The 15,483-nt window shown below is 37.4% G+C and overlaps 1 protein-coding gene across 1 annotated transcript; it reads right to left on the bottom strand.

The window, feature by feature from the left end:
- Nucleotides 1-245: 245 nt before the first annotated feature.
- eva1ba (eva-1 homolog Ba (C. elegans)) lies at nucleotides 246-14,261 on the bottom strand. Its single transcript, XM_053632145.1, has 4 exons — nucleotides 13,856-14,261; nucleotides 4,922-5,036; nucleotides 2,991-3,083; nucleotides 246-2,897 (listed from the first exon to the last, which is right to left on the bottom strand). Exons 3-4 carry the CDS (start codon nucleotides 3,055-3,057, stop codon nucleotides 2,455-2,457), a joined length of 510 nt encoding a protein of 169 aa, XP_053488120.1. The 5' UTR covers nucleotides 3,058-3,083; nucleotides 4,922-5,036; nucleotides 13,856-14,261; the 3' UTR covers nucleotides 246-2,454.
- Between the last annotated feature and the right edge of the window lie 1,222 nt (nucleotides 14,262-15,483).

Here is a 15,483-nt window from a genome sequence, read left to right as displayed (position 1 = left end):
ATTTTCGGTGGACAGTCTCCTTTAGCCAGAGTGATGCTTGTACCGTATTCTGTCCATTTTTTTAAATTATAGATTCAGTGGTGATCTGCAGAATGTTATATATATATATATATATATATATATATATATATATATATATATATATATATTAGATATTACAGATTAAAAAAAATACATAATAAGATACAATACAGAATAAGAAGAAATATTATGTTTCATTACCTATTAATTTACTATCAATTATTTGCAAGTAACTTATAGGACAGTGTCATGTGCTGTTGAATTGTTTATGCAGTGCACAGTGAGATATCACCTTTATTGCCTATTACAATATAACACATGCATAAAGCAAAAACCCTTCACTAATGGTTCATAAATACTCAGTGTCCCTGCTTGCAATTAACTAGTCTAATAAAAAAATAGTCGAATTACTCTGATTTATTGGCACACTTCCTAAGTGGCTTGTTGATTTATCAACGTTAAATATTGCAGATAAGTCTCAGTTTATAAAGATTGTATTACAAATACATTACACATTGAATATATCCATCTTTTCTAAGTGACTTACCTTCTTTTTATGGTAGGCACATATGCCATGTAACAAATGTTATTTGGGTAGCTGGTACTGCAAACTTTTATTCAGTTGTAATACTTCTTGTTCACATCAAGAGGGTGACATTTATCAGTTATTTTGTGTTGTATTATTTTGTGTCTTAGGCCTTGTTCAGATCTGAGCATCTGAGACATAGACATTCACACCTGGTATTCTCATATATCTCAAATGTGTCTTTTGTGACCAATTGTGATAACATTTCCTGACTAAAAGGGTTCACAAATTTGCCAAAAGCAACTCATTATCACTTCAAAACTACCACCAAATACCAAAGTCCCATCCCCATCTTCCCCTTCCAAACCTTTTACAAAACATCACTGCCAACTGTATCAACTGTATCATACAGCTCCTGTTCACCCCTGTTCAGACATTGCTGTCTGAGACAGATAACACCGTATATTCCAGCTCTGAATGGAGTTTGGTGCTTTGACATACAATTACGACATAATTTGAACCCTGCGCTTCAGTCTAGCCAGACATTACAATTCATGTCCATGATCCTCAGAAGGGATTATTAAATGATTATTATTAAATAAGACATAACTGCATCTTGTTCTTAGCAAGAAACATGCTGTTATTTTTTATTCCTAAGATAAATTAAAATCCACAATATTAAATGGTTGAACTTGAGCATGATGAACACAATAATAATTTCTGTACTTTAAATTTAGTTTAATATATTTTATATTTTATTGCAGTATTGCAGAAAAAAATATTTGCACTACACAGATATTGGACCTAGCAAGAGCTTTGGTCTCTGTTCCTCATCAGAACACAACTGTATTTGGATATGTTATAAAACGGGCTAATATTTCAAACTCTGGTGTGTATTCTTGCTCCCACTGTTCCCGGCACAGGCTTCAGATCCATTGTGACCTTGAATAAATGAATTAGTGACACTCTGTACAGTAACTCATGAGTTACTCATGTACTGGACTATGAGTTGCAGGTATGCTTTACTGTATGCATTTATATTTATATGCATTATATTCACAACATGTGAATTATAGACCTTTGTAAACAGATTCCTTTCATTTCCTGGGACTATAAGTAATTGGATTTTATGGTTTCTCACATGCTTCATGCAGAAAAGAGCAAACATAAACTATGGAGTGGATACTATAACAAATGGTTAAAAGTTGATTCTTAAATTACTGTTTAGTCTGTAAGTTATCAATGTTTATTGGTCTGCTCACAATGAGGACACTAATTTTGGCCCATATAAAAATATAACTTAAGCAGTGTCTGATCTTTTGATGGAATAAAATGCAACACCAGTGATAGAACATTTGGTATTTGATAGACTAATTGACAAACCCAATTTCCTAAGCCTAGTTAAAAAAAAGATATATATTGAACAACAAAAAAGTAATGCCAATGATAGGGCTCTGATGTCAGTCTAAATGTACTGATGTGATATAAGAACTTACTGATGTAATATAAGACTTTGCATAATACTAACAACACTATTTATACAAAACAAAAGGCAAAAGGTATTTAAAAAAAAAAAACCCAGAACAAAGGGCATAGTGGAGTGGTGCAACTGGCTGACCACTAGAAATCATGATAGCATCATTGTAAAAAACCTGATTCTCAACCCTGAAAAAACTTTAAGGTGAATGTGACTTTTATGAGTGCATTTGAAAACAGCTATCTTACCTATTAGGATATTCTCCTCAACATCTGCGCAGTCTCATTGTACAATATAGCACCAAAGTATGCTCTTGTGCAGTAAGTATGATTGCCACTGTTCTACATGTGGGCTTGAACACTCTAAATACATTAGTCCAAGATTTTCTTTAAAAGTCTTGTGCTGGGACTACATTCAATTCTAATGAGTGTTAATAGTAATGCACCCTTCCAATGGTGCTAGTTCCTGTGCCTAGGATGTCTGGTTGTCCATTTCTCCAGATCTCCCTGATGATCCTCTCTCTCTCCTCCAGGCGCTGGGCTCGTTCCAGCTCCTCCGCTGAGGTAAACACATTCACATTTCCATCCAATGTGCTGTGGTGGTTGCCCATGGGGATCTCTGTGCTGCAGTGGGTAATAGTAGCCTCCACATCTCCTACTTTGTCTTCATTTTCCTCCTCCTCCTCCTCCTCATCATCACTATCTTCATCTTCATCATCTTCACAAAAGTCCTTCAGCTGTTTTCTCTCTGGAGTGGGTGGCGCAGTTGTAGTTCGAGGCTTGCAGGAAATTCGTATTACTAACAGACAGAGGGTAAGCACCAGGCCAAAACACACACCAATGACAAAGTAGAGGCCAAACTTCTCAGGATTATCTAAAAGGTGCAAATATAGAGATTATATTGATAATGTGCAATAAATCATTTATTGAATAATAATAATAGTAATAATAATAATAATAATAAAACCTTTTATGTGAGCATAGGCAGCAATACTGTTGCTCAAAAGGTCCATCTCTTTCCTTTTTGCATCCATCCTGGCTTTGTCATGAGTTTTTACACCTGATAGGTCAATACATAAACATAAACACAAACACATTTTTAAAAAATATTATATCATATTGGAATTTATGCTATTGTTTTGGCCAAGAGAAAATCCTTGCCCAACGTTACTCATTCACTTATCTTCAGTAAAGGACGGGTGGAGCCTATCATGGAGACACGGGGTGTAAGTAAGGAATACACCCCTGTTAGGATGCCAGTCAATCACATGGCACCCTGTGCACACACACGTGCACCTACAGGAATTTATCATAGCCAGTCTGCCAACCAGCATGTTTTTGGGACTGGGAGGAAACTGAAGAACCCAGAGGAAACACACATGTACAGTACACAGGGAGAACATCTGCTGATCTGCTTTGATCATGACAGACTTTTAATATGTGTTTATTTGAATCATTAATTTACTGCATGTGTATGTCTCATGACATGTAGACAAGAACATGTATGTATACAAGAACATACAAATGCACAGTTCCTCTTTTACTAAGTGTATTTAACTGATCTAAATGATGGCTGAAAGAGACACACAGAGTGTTCTGGTGTGTCTTAAACACTGTGACCATCTCATATAGAGCATATGGGTGTGGAATTTGTGGATCAGGCATTTACAGACAAAAGGGACTTTGTCAATTCAGATTTTCCGAGTATACAATTCTACAGACCAGAGGACATGTGAAACATTTTTATTGTGGTCATGGGGGTCACTTTTGGCAGGAGCCAAGAAAAGTTCTTTCCTCTGCAAATCTCCATGAATTGTAATCTGTGTATAGAAGCCAGACGAATGCTTGTTTGCTGGCTGCATTTTTATTTTTGGACACAATCCACAGACTCATCCTCCATGACATACCCCTGATTTGTCAATGGATTGTTTGGTTCCATTGTGTTTTAATCCTGTCCAGGCAGTGAATAACTTTCCATATTGTAAACATGCTTGAAAGTGTCAAGTTTCCTATTAAGAAAAAAAACCCCTGCATAACCACACCCTCTTGTGCTCTATGAGTGACAAAGTGCTTACAGAGATTTTAGTTTAATTGAGTCAACATGTCTCTATTCCTTTTCCAGTTCTATGATGGGAAATTTGGCTACAGTCCAAGCACACTCCTAGGGAGATTGCGTCACAGGATATGCAGCTTCAGGTCATGTGGTCTTACTGGCAAAGCTTTTAATAGGGGGTTATCGAGGACTCTGCTTGCTGGGCCTTACCAGACTTCCTCTGCAACCCTCACACACATTTTTCCCATCCATCAGCGTCACATAGCATTTCCTACTGACTTTGGACTTTCTAATCCTACTTGCTCTTGTTTTCCAAGCTCATCGTTGCTGTACATGGACAGCGAGGAACTGGGGCTACATTATTAAGTCATACAAAATGTAATGCAATACGGTCAGGACAACAAACACTCAGTATTGCATCTAAGCATGTAATCATCATGCTCTTATTACATAAATTTACTCAGCAACTTTTCAATAAAAATACATTATTTGTTACAAATTACATTTTTTTTATTTAGCAGACGCTTTTATCCAAAGTGACTTACAAATGAGGAAATACAAGCAAAGCGATATATCAAGTGGAGAACAATACAAGTAGTGCTACCATACAAGATTTATATTTGAGTTCTAGAAAAGATTTTTTTTGTGTGTTTTTTTTTTAATGTGGGGTTGGCATTTTAGGGGTTAGTTAAGTGTTCACGGAAGAGGTGAACACTTTTTATAGTAAAAAAATTATTTTACTATAAAACCGATGTGTTAGATCAGGTACATTTTCCCATATTATGATTATCAAAGAAAACACAAAAACGTCAGAAGGCATCATGTCAGCAGGCAAAGTGTCTTACCATAAACAGATGCCCTCAGATTATGTTCATGATATACTGGTTGGTTTGGTTTAAACTTGGCCTTTCACCCTGTCTGGATCTGCTCCACCAGCCTCTGATTGGTCAGGTCCTTTGGCTGCAAATAGAAATAATAATATAAAATAAATTGCACAAATTGATGTCTGACCAAGCCACATTCAAATCCAGTGAGACAAGTGCAAAGCAAACAAATGACAGGCTCAGTGCTAGACTTGTGGACACAGGAAGTCAGAATAAGACTAAACCTAAACTTGCACTGAGAACTTACAGTAATGTGAAAAAGTAAGTAAACCTCATGGAAATTGTTGGTGCTTTTTTTTTTTTTTTTTTTTTTTTTTTTTAAACATATTTGGAAAAGCAAACATTTGATCATCTTTGAAACAATGCCTATCAATGAAGTTGATATACTTGAATACACAAGTAAAATTAACATTTTTAATTATTTATTCAAAAGAAATATCAATAGATGCCATATTCATCTGTGGAAAAGGTAAGTACACCCTTGGCCTCAGAAGCTAGTATTTCCCCCTTTAGCAGAAATAACTTCTGTAGGTGTTTTGCATAATTGTCCACCAGGCTTGCTGGAATTTTGACCACTCTTCCATGCAATATTCTTTCAGTTGCAAGATGTTTGAGGGTTTTCTTGCATGTACTTCCCATTTCAAATCCCCCCACAACATTTCAATGTGATTCAAATCTGGGCTTTGACTAGGCCATTCCATAACCCTCCATTTCTTCTTTTTGAACCATTTCTTGGTGGATTTGTTAGTGTGTTTAGAATCATAATCCTGTTGAAAGGTCCAATTTCTGTTCAACTTCAACTTTCGGACAGATGGCCTCACATTATCTTCAACCACTCTGATATAATGCAGAATTCATAGTTGAATCTGTCCTGTCCCTGAGGCAGTGAAGCAACCCCAAACCATAACATTTCCACCACAGTTGGTATGAAGTGCTTCTCCTGAAAAGCTGTCTTTGGTCTGTGCCAAACATGTCTGCTGTTACTGTGGCTAAACAACTCTATCTTTGATTCGTCTGTCCAAAAGGCCTGGCCTTTGCCTATATGCTTATTAGCAAACTGTAGTCTTGCAAAGGCTTTTCCTGGCACGCCTCCTATGCATATTTTTGCAATCTCTTTCTGACTGAAGCATGCACTTTGACACCAACAGTTGCACTATTTACTAGCAGATCCGGTGATGAAATTTTGGGGTTCTTGGAGACTTCCTTTTGCATCAGAAGGTTTGCTCTTGAAATTAATTTGATGGGATGGCCAGTCCTGAACAAATTGGCAGTTGTTTGAAATCTGCTCCACTTGTAGATTATCTTACAGGGGAATTATGTATTTCAAATAATTTGGAGATCTTTTTAAATCCTTTGCCAGATTCATAGGCATTCACAACCTTTTGTTCTGAAGGCCTTACAGAAGGCCTCTTTAGATCTTGGCATGATGACACAACACACCTTTTTGTTAATTTAAATTGTGAAAATTGCTACAAAATGTTAATTTTATGTAATTTGATGGAGTTTATCAACTTTATCAATAGGCACTGTTTCAATGAGGATCCAGTGTTTGCTTGTCCAAATATGTAAAAAAAAAAATTAAAATAAAAAAGTCAACAATTTATATGGGGTGCACTTATTTTTTCACATGACTGTAGGCAAATGAATATAAAATGCTTGGTTTAAACAACTGATCCATATTTTATATTGCAGTATGAATAAAATGGTAGATGAAAGCTTACTGAGTAACATTTTTAATAATGCAATGAATAATAGTACCTTTGGCACCATTAACATATCAGTGCCTCTGAACTACTTTCCAGTTGCCAGCAATCTGGACAGAAATATAAATCATAGAGCAGCAGGTTCTGTAGAGAGTCTGATTGATGTTTTATGGTCATGAGGGGAGCTGGTGGGAGCTGCCAGCACAAGTTGGTTTAACTGAGCCCTTTGGCTGTACTATTCAGATTTGGATCCTGCTGACTCTGAAAATCCCTTTGTCCCAGTTTACTCTGTGTTTACTTGAGTGAGAGGTCACCATTGCAGCAGGAGAAGTGGAAATTCCAGGTAACAGGAGTCAAGTACTTTCTACCAACGGGTACATTGTCATAATTAGGAAGGTTAGCAAATACACTGAAGTAAAAATAAAACACACCACCAGTTTTTGGACTAACATTTCAATTATAAATAGAAAAAGAGCATGAACCAGAAATCAACACCAAATGTCAACATTTTACAGTCTTTCAGCATCCTGTGTGAGTGTGTCTTGCAGCCATACCTGCTTGATACTTCTGTCACAGAGAACCACTAAACCTCTAAATCTGCAGTCATGACATGTTCTCCCATTTTTGTAAAAGGGCCAGATGAAGTTTCTATTCATTCCCTGGCACCATAATGCTGTTTCCTGATCCTGATGCCTTCTGAGGTAATCTATGGGGTTGTAATGGGAATGAACCCTATAGATGACATCAGAAGAGTGTGGCCAGATTATGCTCATCTAGTATATGCTGGCACAAATACTTGCCTACAACAGTGACATGAGAGGCATTACAGAATCCACAGGAAACTGCACGTCGCATTTTTCAGTGGCTGAAGCTTTGAATTAAGGGATTTCTAAAGGTTACCTGATTAGACATTGTTCCATCTGGATTTTCTAAGGTAAAAGGGAACTTGGGGCCCTTGCTTAAGCCTCATACCAGAAGCTTTATTCGTGGTTGTAGTGCTTAAACAAATTGCTGTTCATTTATTCTTTCATTCATTTATCTTCAGTAACCACTATCCTGGGCAAGATCACACTGCATCTGGAGCCTATCTTGGGAACAGAGGGGGGGGGGGGGGGGTTCACCCAGGATGTGACATCAATATAGCGCAGGGCACCAGGCATGCACATTCACTCATTTGTTCACATCTACCTAATGGCATTTTAGTGTAGCCAGTTCACCTACTATGTTTTTGGACAGGGAGAGAATACCAGAGAACCCATGTGGACATTGGGAGAACATGAAAAAACCTCCACATGGACATTAACCCAAGCTCAAGATTGATCAGGGAACCCTGGAACTGTTGGGTGGCAGTGTTACCTGCTGCACCACCATACCAACCGATAAACTGACAACTTTTTGCAAACGAGCTAATTATAATTTAACTAACAATAGTCATAAAAATTATGTACAGTGTTGTGAAAAAGTATTTTTTTTTATCTGTTTTTGTGTATAACTCATAATGAATAGTTTTAGATCTTCAAACAAATACAACATAAAACAAAGGCAACATGAGTAAACACACAATACAGTTTTATTTTTTTTTACTGACACAAAAAAAGTTATCCAACACCTATCACCAATGTGAACAACTAATTGCCCCCTTAAACATAAAATCTGGTTGTGCCATCTTTAGCAGCAACTAAATGCATATGATAACTAGAGATCAGTCTGTCACTTAATTCTAGGACTGGGACTTACTCCTATGCTTTGGATCATTGTCTTCCTGCAAAATCCAGTTGCTTGAGTTTCAGATTATGGACTGAAGACCGGACATTCACCTTTAGGATTTATGGTAGAGAGCAGAATTCATGTTTCCCTCAATTTTTGCCCAGGCCCTGAAGCAGCAAAGCATTCCCACACCATCACACTTCCACCACCATGCTTGACCATAGGTATGATGTTCTTTTTGTGGAATTCTGTGTTTGGTTTACTCAGGTTGCCTTTGTTTTATCTTAGAATTTGTTTTAATTTCTGAAACAATTTAGTATGAGATATACACAAAAACAGAAGAAATCAGGATGGGGCAAATGTTTTTTCATAGCACTGTATTTATTAATTAATTTTTTTCAGTTTGTATATTTGTTTTCCTACATGCCTTTTATCCTTACTTTTTTTTTTTTTTAGTGTGAAATCAAATATAATGGCATTAGATCATTCACCCAACTTGCATACATCCCAGTTTATATGGCTGGCTAGCTTGACCAGACTGTGATTTTACACACACATAATAAGGGAATGCAGTTGCACTCCACAGGTCTATTAATCCTGTCATATTGTATTGACTGGAAACCTTAGCTAGCAATCCTGGGTGGTGCCCCGGTATCTGTAAATGAAAGATAATAGCAGTCAGAGCATTGTTTAAAGCCTATCAAAACACTCATTAACCTGCCCTAAAGTTTTGCTTGAATTTTGTTTTTCCCATGGGCAGGAAATTATTAACAGACCCCCTGCTGCCTAACCTTCAGCTGCATAGCAAATATAGTTGTGCATTTGTCTTGGTTTGACCTAATTTGCTTATCCAGTGAAGATGTTGCTACAAGGTTGTATAAAAGATTGGCATTCTAATGCAATACTCCTACTCTGATTGGCAATATTGAAAAGACAGAGAAATGAAAAACTTCACTTCATCTACATTGAGCTTGAGCTACACTACTGGTGAGACCACTGTCAATTAATCAATCAATGGAAACTATTTAAGCAGGCAATTATATTTGCTAAGACTATCTTTACAAAATGAGTTTTGCTCATAACAGCAATATATTAAAAACCAATATGAAAAACAGCTGAGACCAGGGTACTATCACTATTCAAATCAGTTCCAAAGCAAACACAGAAGACGTCTGGGGAAAAGGCCAGTCTCTGTTTTGGATACTGGGTTGTTTGCTTTGTGTGTGAAAGGAGGAGCAGCAGGGGAAGTCCTGGGACCATCATATCAGGTGATATTTTTGCTGCTTCCCACAATAAGTAGACCACAATAGCATTTCCTTCCACTGTCTACATCCAGGTCTACATGCAACACAGTGCTGTAACTTTATTTGTGTGCTGTATACAAAACTAAATATATCTAACTACAGTTGTCTTTTATTCACTTATCCTTACATTGGGTGTGGATTATTAAGTTGTCAATATAAGAAAAAGCAAAGTAGACCATTTTCACCCATAAAATTGTTTGTGGCCAACCTCTAAAGAAGAAGATTTCCTCCTCTAAACCACAGAACAGAAGCTCCCCTTTTTACAGAGGCTTATACAGAGGGCATAAATCATTCAGAAAGGATCTGACCACAAGACTCCCTCACAAAGTCTTACTAAACATAATAACTGTGAATAAGTGGAATTTACTCAATGAGTTAGAATGGTAATAGAATTTAGGAATTATGGAGATCGCTGGTGTTTAGTCATTCTTGGCATTTCTGATGCCGTGAAATTACCTTGCAACTACAAGGAATTCATTTGCTTTATGACTTCAACAATTGAGTTGCATAAGACTTGTCATATTCCTACTGATCTATTACAATTGTACATTATGTTTGTCTTATTATTAGAGTTTGACCTCAGATAAATATGATCTGGGAATCTGTATTGAACTCTACTATTCATTTTCTTTGCCTAACTTAAAATACTGCTGAACCTGAACCTGAACTTGATCTCATTTTTTAAAAATCATGAATTGGAACGTACAAGGTCAATGTGGCTGAGATTTCATTCAACCTCATTAGAATAAAGTAATAAAATTTTTATTTCATTTATTTATTTACAAATGGTGTATGAATTGTTATGAATTGTCAAGCATGAGATTATTTGTAACCATGTCAGCATGTAGTCTCTAATGACTACAATGACGCAAGCCAGTCAGGATCATCTGACCACCAACCGAGTCCAGAAGCACTCAATATGTAAGAAACAGTATAATGGAAGTTCAAGCTTTTGCCTGAAACCACAGTGGTGCTGAGGGTGACTTCCCACTCAATAAACCTGGACACATCTCTGCAACACAAGGACATACTGTTTTACCTGCAAAAACATTCAGTGGAGGCCCATGGCAGAAGCATTAGCTGTCTGAGTTTCATTAGAATTCCTTTACAGCCCTGGCTACCACTGACTGGAGAGAAGATAGATCATTCTGTGCTGGTGGTTTGTAGTGGTTCCCATACTCTGAGCTCTGCCACTGACTCTGTTCTGAGGGTGGTATTTCACTTGGAACCAAGTCAGACATGTGGTTGCCATCAGCTCCTTGACCCTTACACACAAAATGGAGCTCACCCTGAAGCTGCATGCCAGCTGGGTGAATAGACACCAAACTAATACTATGAGACTACCCTACTCTTAAATATGCTTCTCTTCAAATGGATTTGCTTGCATATAACTCTGGATTATTAGCTCTCTTTATTTGAAGATGAAATAGAAGATCTAGTCTAATATCAAATTACAGCAAGTCTAGATGAGTACATATGTATTTTCATTGCATACTTGTTCATTCATTTGACTTTTTGAACAGACACATTTATCTTTACATAATTTTATATAATTAAATATGGAAAAAAAAAACCAAACTGATAATAAGAAGCAATACACAAAATATTGTGATACATTCATTCATCCCTCTTCAGTAATCTTGGTTAGGGTTACATTGGATCTGGAGTCTATCCCAGGAGCACTGGGGAGTGAGGCAGGAATACACCGTGCGTTGGACAACATGCACACACACATTAACATGAATGGACACATACACATTCATATCTAGAGGCAATTTAGCATAGATAACCCACCTACAAGGATGTTTAGGAAAGTGGGAGGAAATTGGAGAACTCAGAGAAAACCCATGTGGAGAACAAAGAAAAAATGTACAGAAACTCAACACAGACATTGACCCAAGCTCTGGGAACCTGTGAGGCAGCAACTCTGTCCACTATGCCACTCTGCCAACCAATTGTGATAATTTTTTCCTGATTTGAAGAATTATTGCAAATCTTAAATCTAACAGATTTTGGTCAGTGAATGGCTCCATCAATAGTAGCCCTGGCAGTCTGACATCCTATTATCAGTTCTTTTACACTTCTAATGAGAACATAAAAACACATTACTCACTTTTCACTCCATGTTGGATAGCTATGGATATTAGCACATCTTGGATAGACTTTGCATTCCTCAGTTTTTATATCCCTACAGAGACTTGTAACCCAAATACAACATCAACATCAGGCACATAAATGTTTGTATTTTCCCATCTATTACACACATGCAAATGGAGAACAACAAATATTACGAAAAAAGTTACTTTGAAAAGCATGATCTTGCAGACACATTTGCAGAGTGAATATCAGGGGAAAATAACCTTCAGGTGATCCCTAGACTCAAATTCCACAAATAGAGCATGATGTGATTTGAAGACCATTCACTCTACAGGGGCCACAGCAAGCCACAATAACATACTGGCTGTATTATGCAAACCTTCATATTAATGTACAATGCAAAACATGTGGTCTGCCTTTCTCATGGGCATTATTAGCTTTTTCCTGTCCATAGAGAATGTGCACATAGTACACTACTGCCCTCAAAATTTGACTGAATAGAATTCTTAAACAGCTTAATGATGTATTGACAAAACAGTGGCTATGAATGATTAATAATTAATTCTGTCATTTATCATCAGTAACTGTTTTATCCTAGTCAGGGTTGCAGTTGACCCAGAGCCTATCCCAGGAACACTAGGTGCAGGGCAGGAACACACCCTGAATGGGACGCATCACAGGGCACCATGCTCACATATTCACACAATCATTTTAGGGGAAATTAAGCATAGCCAAACAACCTCCAGCCCCACTATAGTTTTCGGGAGGTGGGAGGAAACCGGAGAACCCGGTGGAAACCAATGTGGACCAAGTTTGCACATGCAAAACTCCACATAGACAGTAACTCAAACTCAGGATCGAAGCAGAGACCCTGGAGCTGTGAAGCGGCAGTGTAACCGGACCATGACCAATCATTTACTGTATATTTGGATTTCGTGTAATGAAGAAAGCCAAAGTTTGGGGTATGCTAAAAAGCCAGCTTCAGGTTCAGAACATGCCTCAAGGAAACAAGGAAGGTTAGGGCCCAAGGTGATTTTAAATCTATCAAATGTTCTTTCAGTGAATGATTTTATGGTTGTATTCCTCTTTAGACCAGCACATATTATGAAATGAGTTAGACAATGCTGTACAGATGTCAAGATCTCTGCTTCTGTCAACATTGGTTTGTCACATCATTGAAATGTCGCTCACTATGTGTATAAATGTGCGGGGGCATTAGCAAGAATGGTGCTACTGGAAGGAATTTAGACAAGCAGTTCAAGAATAAGAACTGATCTATGGCTTACCTAAATTTGAAGAGCATGTTAACCTCTAGAACCAGAAACAGCTAGGGCAGGCAGAGTGAATCACACATGATTGGGGTTAGGATATGGGTGCTTTCAGAGAGTTGATTTTGGTATGTCAGCCATTCCAAAACAAAAAGCAGATGTAGAGCTTATCTTGATTTTTTTTCTCTCCATGCAATCAATCAAAAAAAACATAACAAAAACAAAAAAACAAAAAAAACAACGTGTCAAAACAAATGTGGCCTCTCTATCACATTCAAATTAAATAAAAGTGTAAAAAAAAAAAAAAAAAACACAAAAAAACCAATGCACATTTTTATATCGGCACAACTTCTGATCGTCTGTTCATATTACCGTATTATCAGTTCAAATAAGTTCTGGACAGGCAACAGGTTTGTTTCATCAATATAGTAAAGATGCTGAGCACACATACACAACTAACATTTTTACTAATTTCTACCAGTTCATATGAAATGCAGTGCTAAAAAATAACTTGTACATGTTGTTCTGTGTACTGAACTAAGAGAGCCATTGAAAAAACTACTTGTAAAAAAGGTCACCTCTTATACATCAGTTGCAATTCCAGATGTGTAGATTTACATCATAACATGTTTTATGAACAGAAGTGTAATGTCTCCATGGAATGATGTTCTTCCATCCAGAGCAGCAAATATAGTTGGGAAAAGGATGTTACATTCATACTGAACTACCACTGAATACATACAGAATTATCAACAACATTACACTGCTGCATGCCACCAGAGCCAGAACCAAACATGAAGATTAAAAATCACTCACCGTGGAATAACCTTATGATAAATATTCAGCAAATAATTTTTTTCATAAAGTTTCTGAAGTCCAGATTTGATTCCACACATGTAGCACTTCATCCAAATACTGCAGTGTTGCTAATTGCAACCATCCAGCACTGTTGAATACACTCCTAGTGGAACATCCAATCTATGGTCTTCTCAGTAGTAAGTATACTTAAAAGACTTAATTTTGCTGTCCAAGAGCCCAGAGCTGGTGACTTCCTCTAGCAGCTAAACTGTAATGACAGATTTCTCTCCTTCCAAATCGTGCCTTACAAACAGCAGGAAGAGTGTCACAGAGCCAGTGAGACAGCAAACAGGAGAAAAGGGGGAAAAGGAGGAACGGTCTAAAATGGGAAGGGTTTGAGAAGAGGGGGAAGGAAAGCAGAGAAGGGGGGAGGCTTTATGTGTTGTTAAGGAAACAGTTAGAAAAAGAAAGCCAGAGACCAATTAACTAAGATTTTCCACACTGAATAAAACTTCACAGTACAAGTGAATGACTAAAGCACTGACTAAAATGGGTGTGTTCATGTTCAAATGTACTCTGAAATGTAAAAACACAAGCTTTCTTTGTTTCTTTGTTGTCTTTTTAACAAAGGCTGCATGTGTTTTCTCTGCATTTGCTTCAAGCAACAAGTATGTCTCCGTAATGAACATTCAATATAAAGATGAAAACACACTAACCAACTGGACTATCTTTAGGCGGACACAGACATTATCACTAAAATATCATTTGTATAATTAAAAAAAACCTATGGCATTCTGACATATATTTAAAGGCATTTAACTTGAATGAAAACCTACACAGAAGTGTTAATCCATGCAGATCCCCTATTGCCCTCCTGATCCTCGATTGCCCCCTATGTAGGTGTGAGTAAGATATGAAACCCGACCATTCTTGCCTGAAGTAAGGAGCATGCATGCATGCATGCATGAGCAAGTCCATGTTTGCATCAATCTGAGCTATCTTGCTACCATAATTTTAAGCGCCACCATTTAAGACAGCCTATGAAGGTCAGGAATGATTCAATCCATACTGTAATCAAATGGTTCTCATGAAGGCCATTAATTATATACTTTTATTCCATTGATGACTAAGTAAGAATAAAGTGCATGATTTTATTGCTTGTATGCAAATAAGGGGTGGGGGGGTGAGGGTGGGGTGGGGTGTTACTATATTAGGGCAAACAGACCAGGATACTAATAGAATGGTCCAATCAAAATGCCTTCATTTCTTCCTCAACACTTTATTTACAGGATATAAGAAACAGCAGCAGGACCCTTTCAGTCTCTTTGGGATTATCAAGGTTGGCCAGAGAAGAAGAAGGAAGGACCATGAATTTTGGAGGGCTGAAAAAGTATTGCTCCATTTGTTCTAGGAGCAACATTCTAGATTACTAACTTCTCAATCTGAGTTAAATCTTGTCTTGGCTGGCAGATGTCCACTTGTCCCCACGGCTGATTTACACTCCAGTAAAAAGCTAATGGGGAATGCGGGGTAGGGGAGAGAGGAGATAGGCTCAGGGATTTGTGGGCTGTCATGGCTGACTTATCATAAACCCAATGCTCCCTTTTAGAGTCACAGAATGATTGCTTGAGCATTCCTTGTATCAT

Source organism: Ictalurus furcatus, chromosome 1 (assembly GCF_023375685.1).
Source record: "Ictalurus furcatus strain D&B chromosome 1, Billie_1.0, whole genome shotgun sequence".
Lineage (NCBI taxonomy): Eukaryota > Metazoa > Chordata > Actinopteri > Siluriformes > Ictaluridae > Ictalurus > Ictalurus furcatus.
This window is presented reverse-complemented; position numbering and strand designations above follow the sequence as displayed.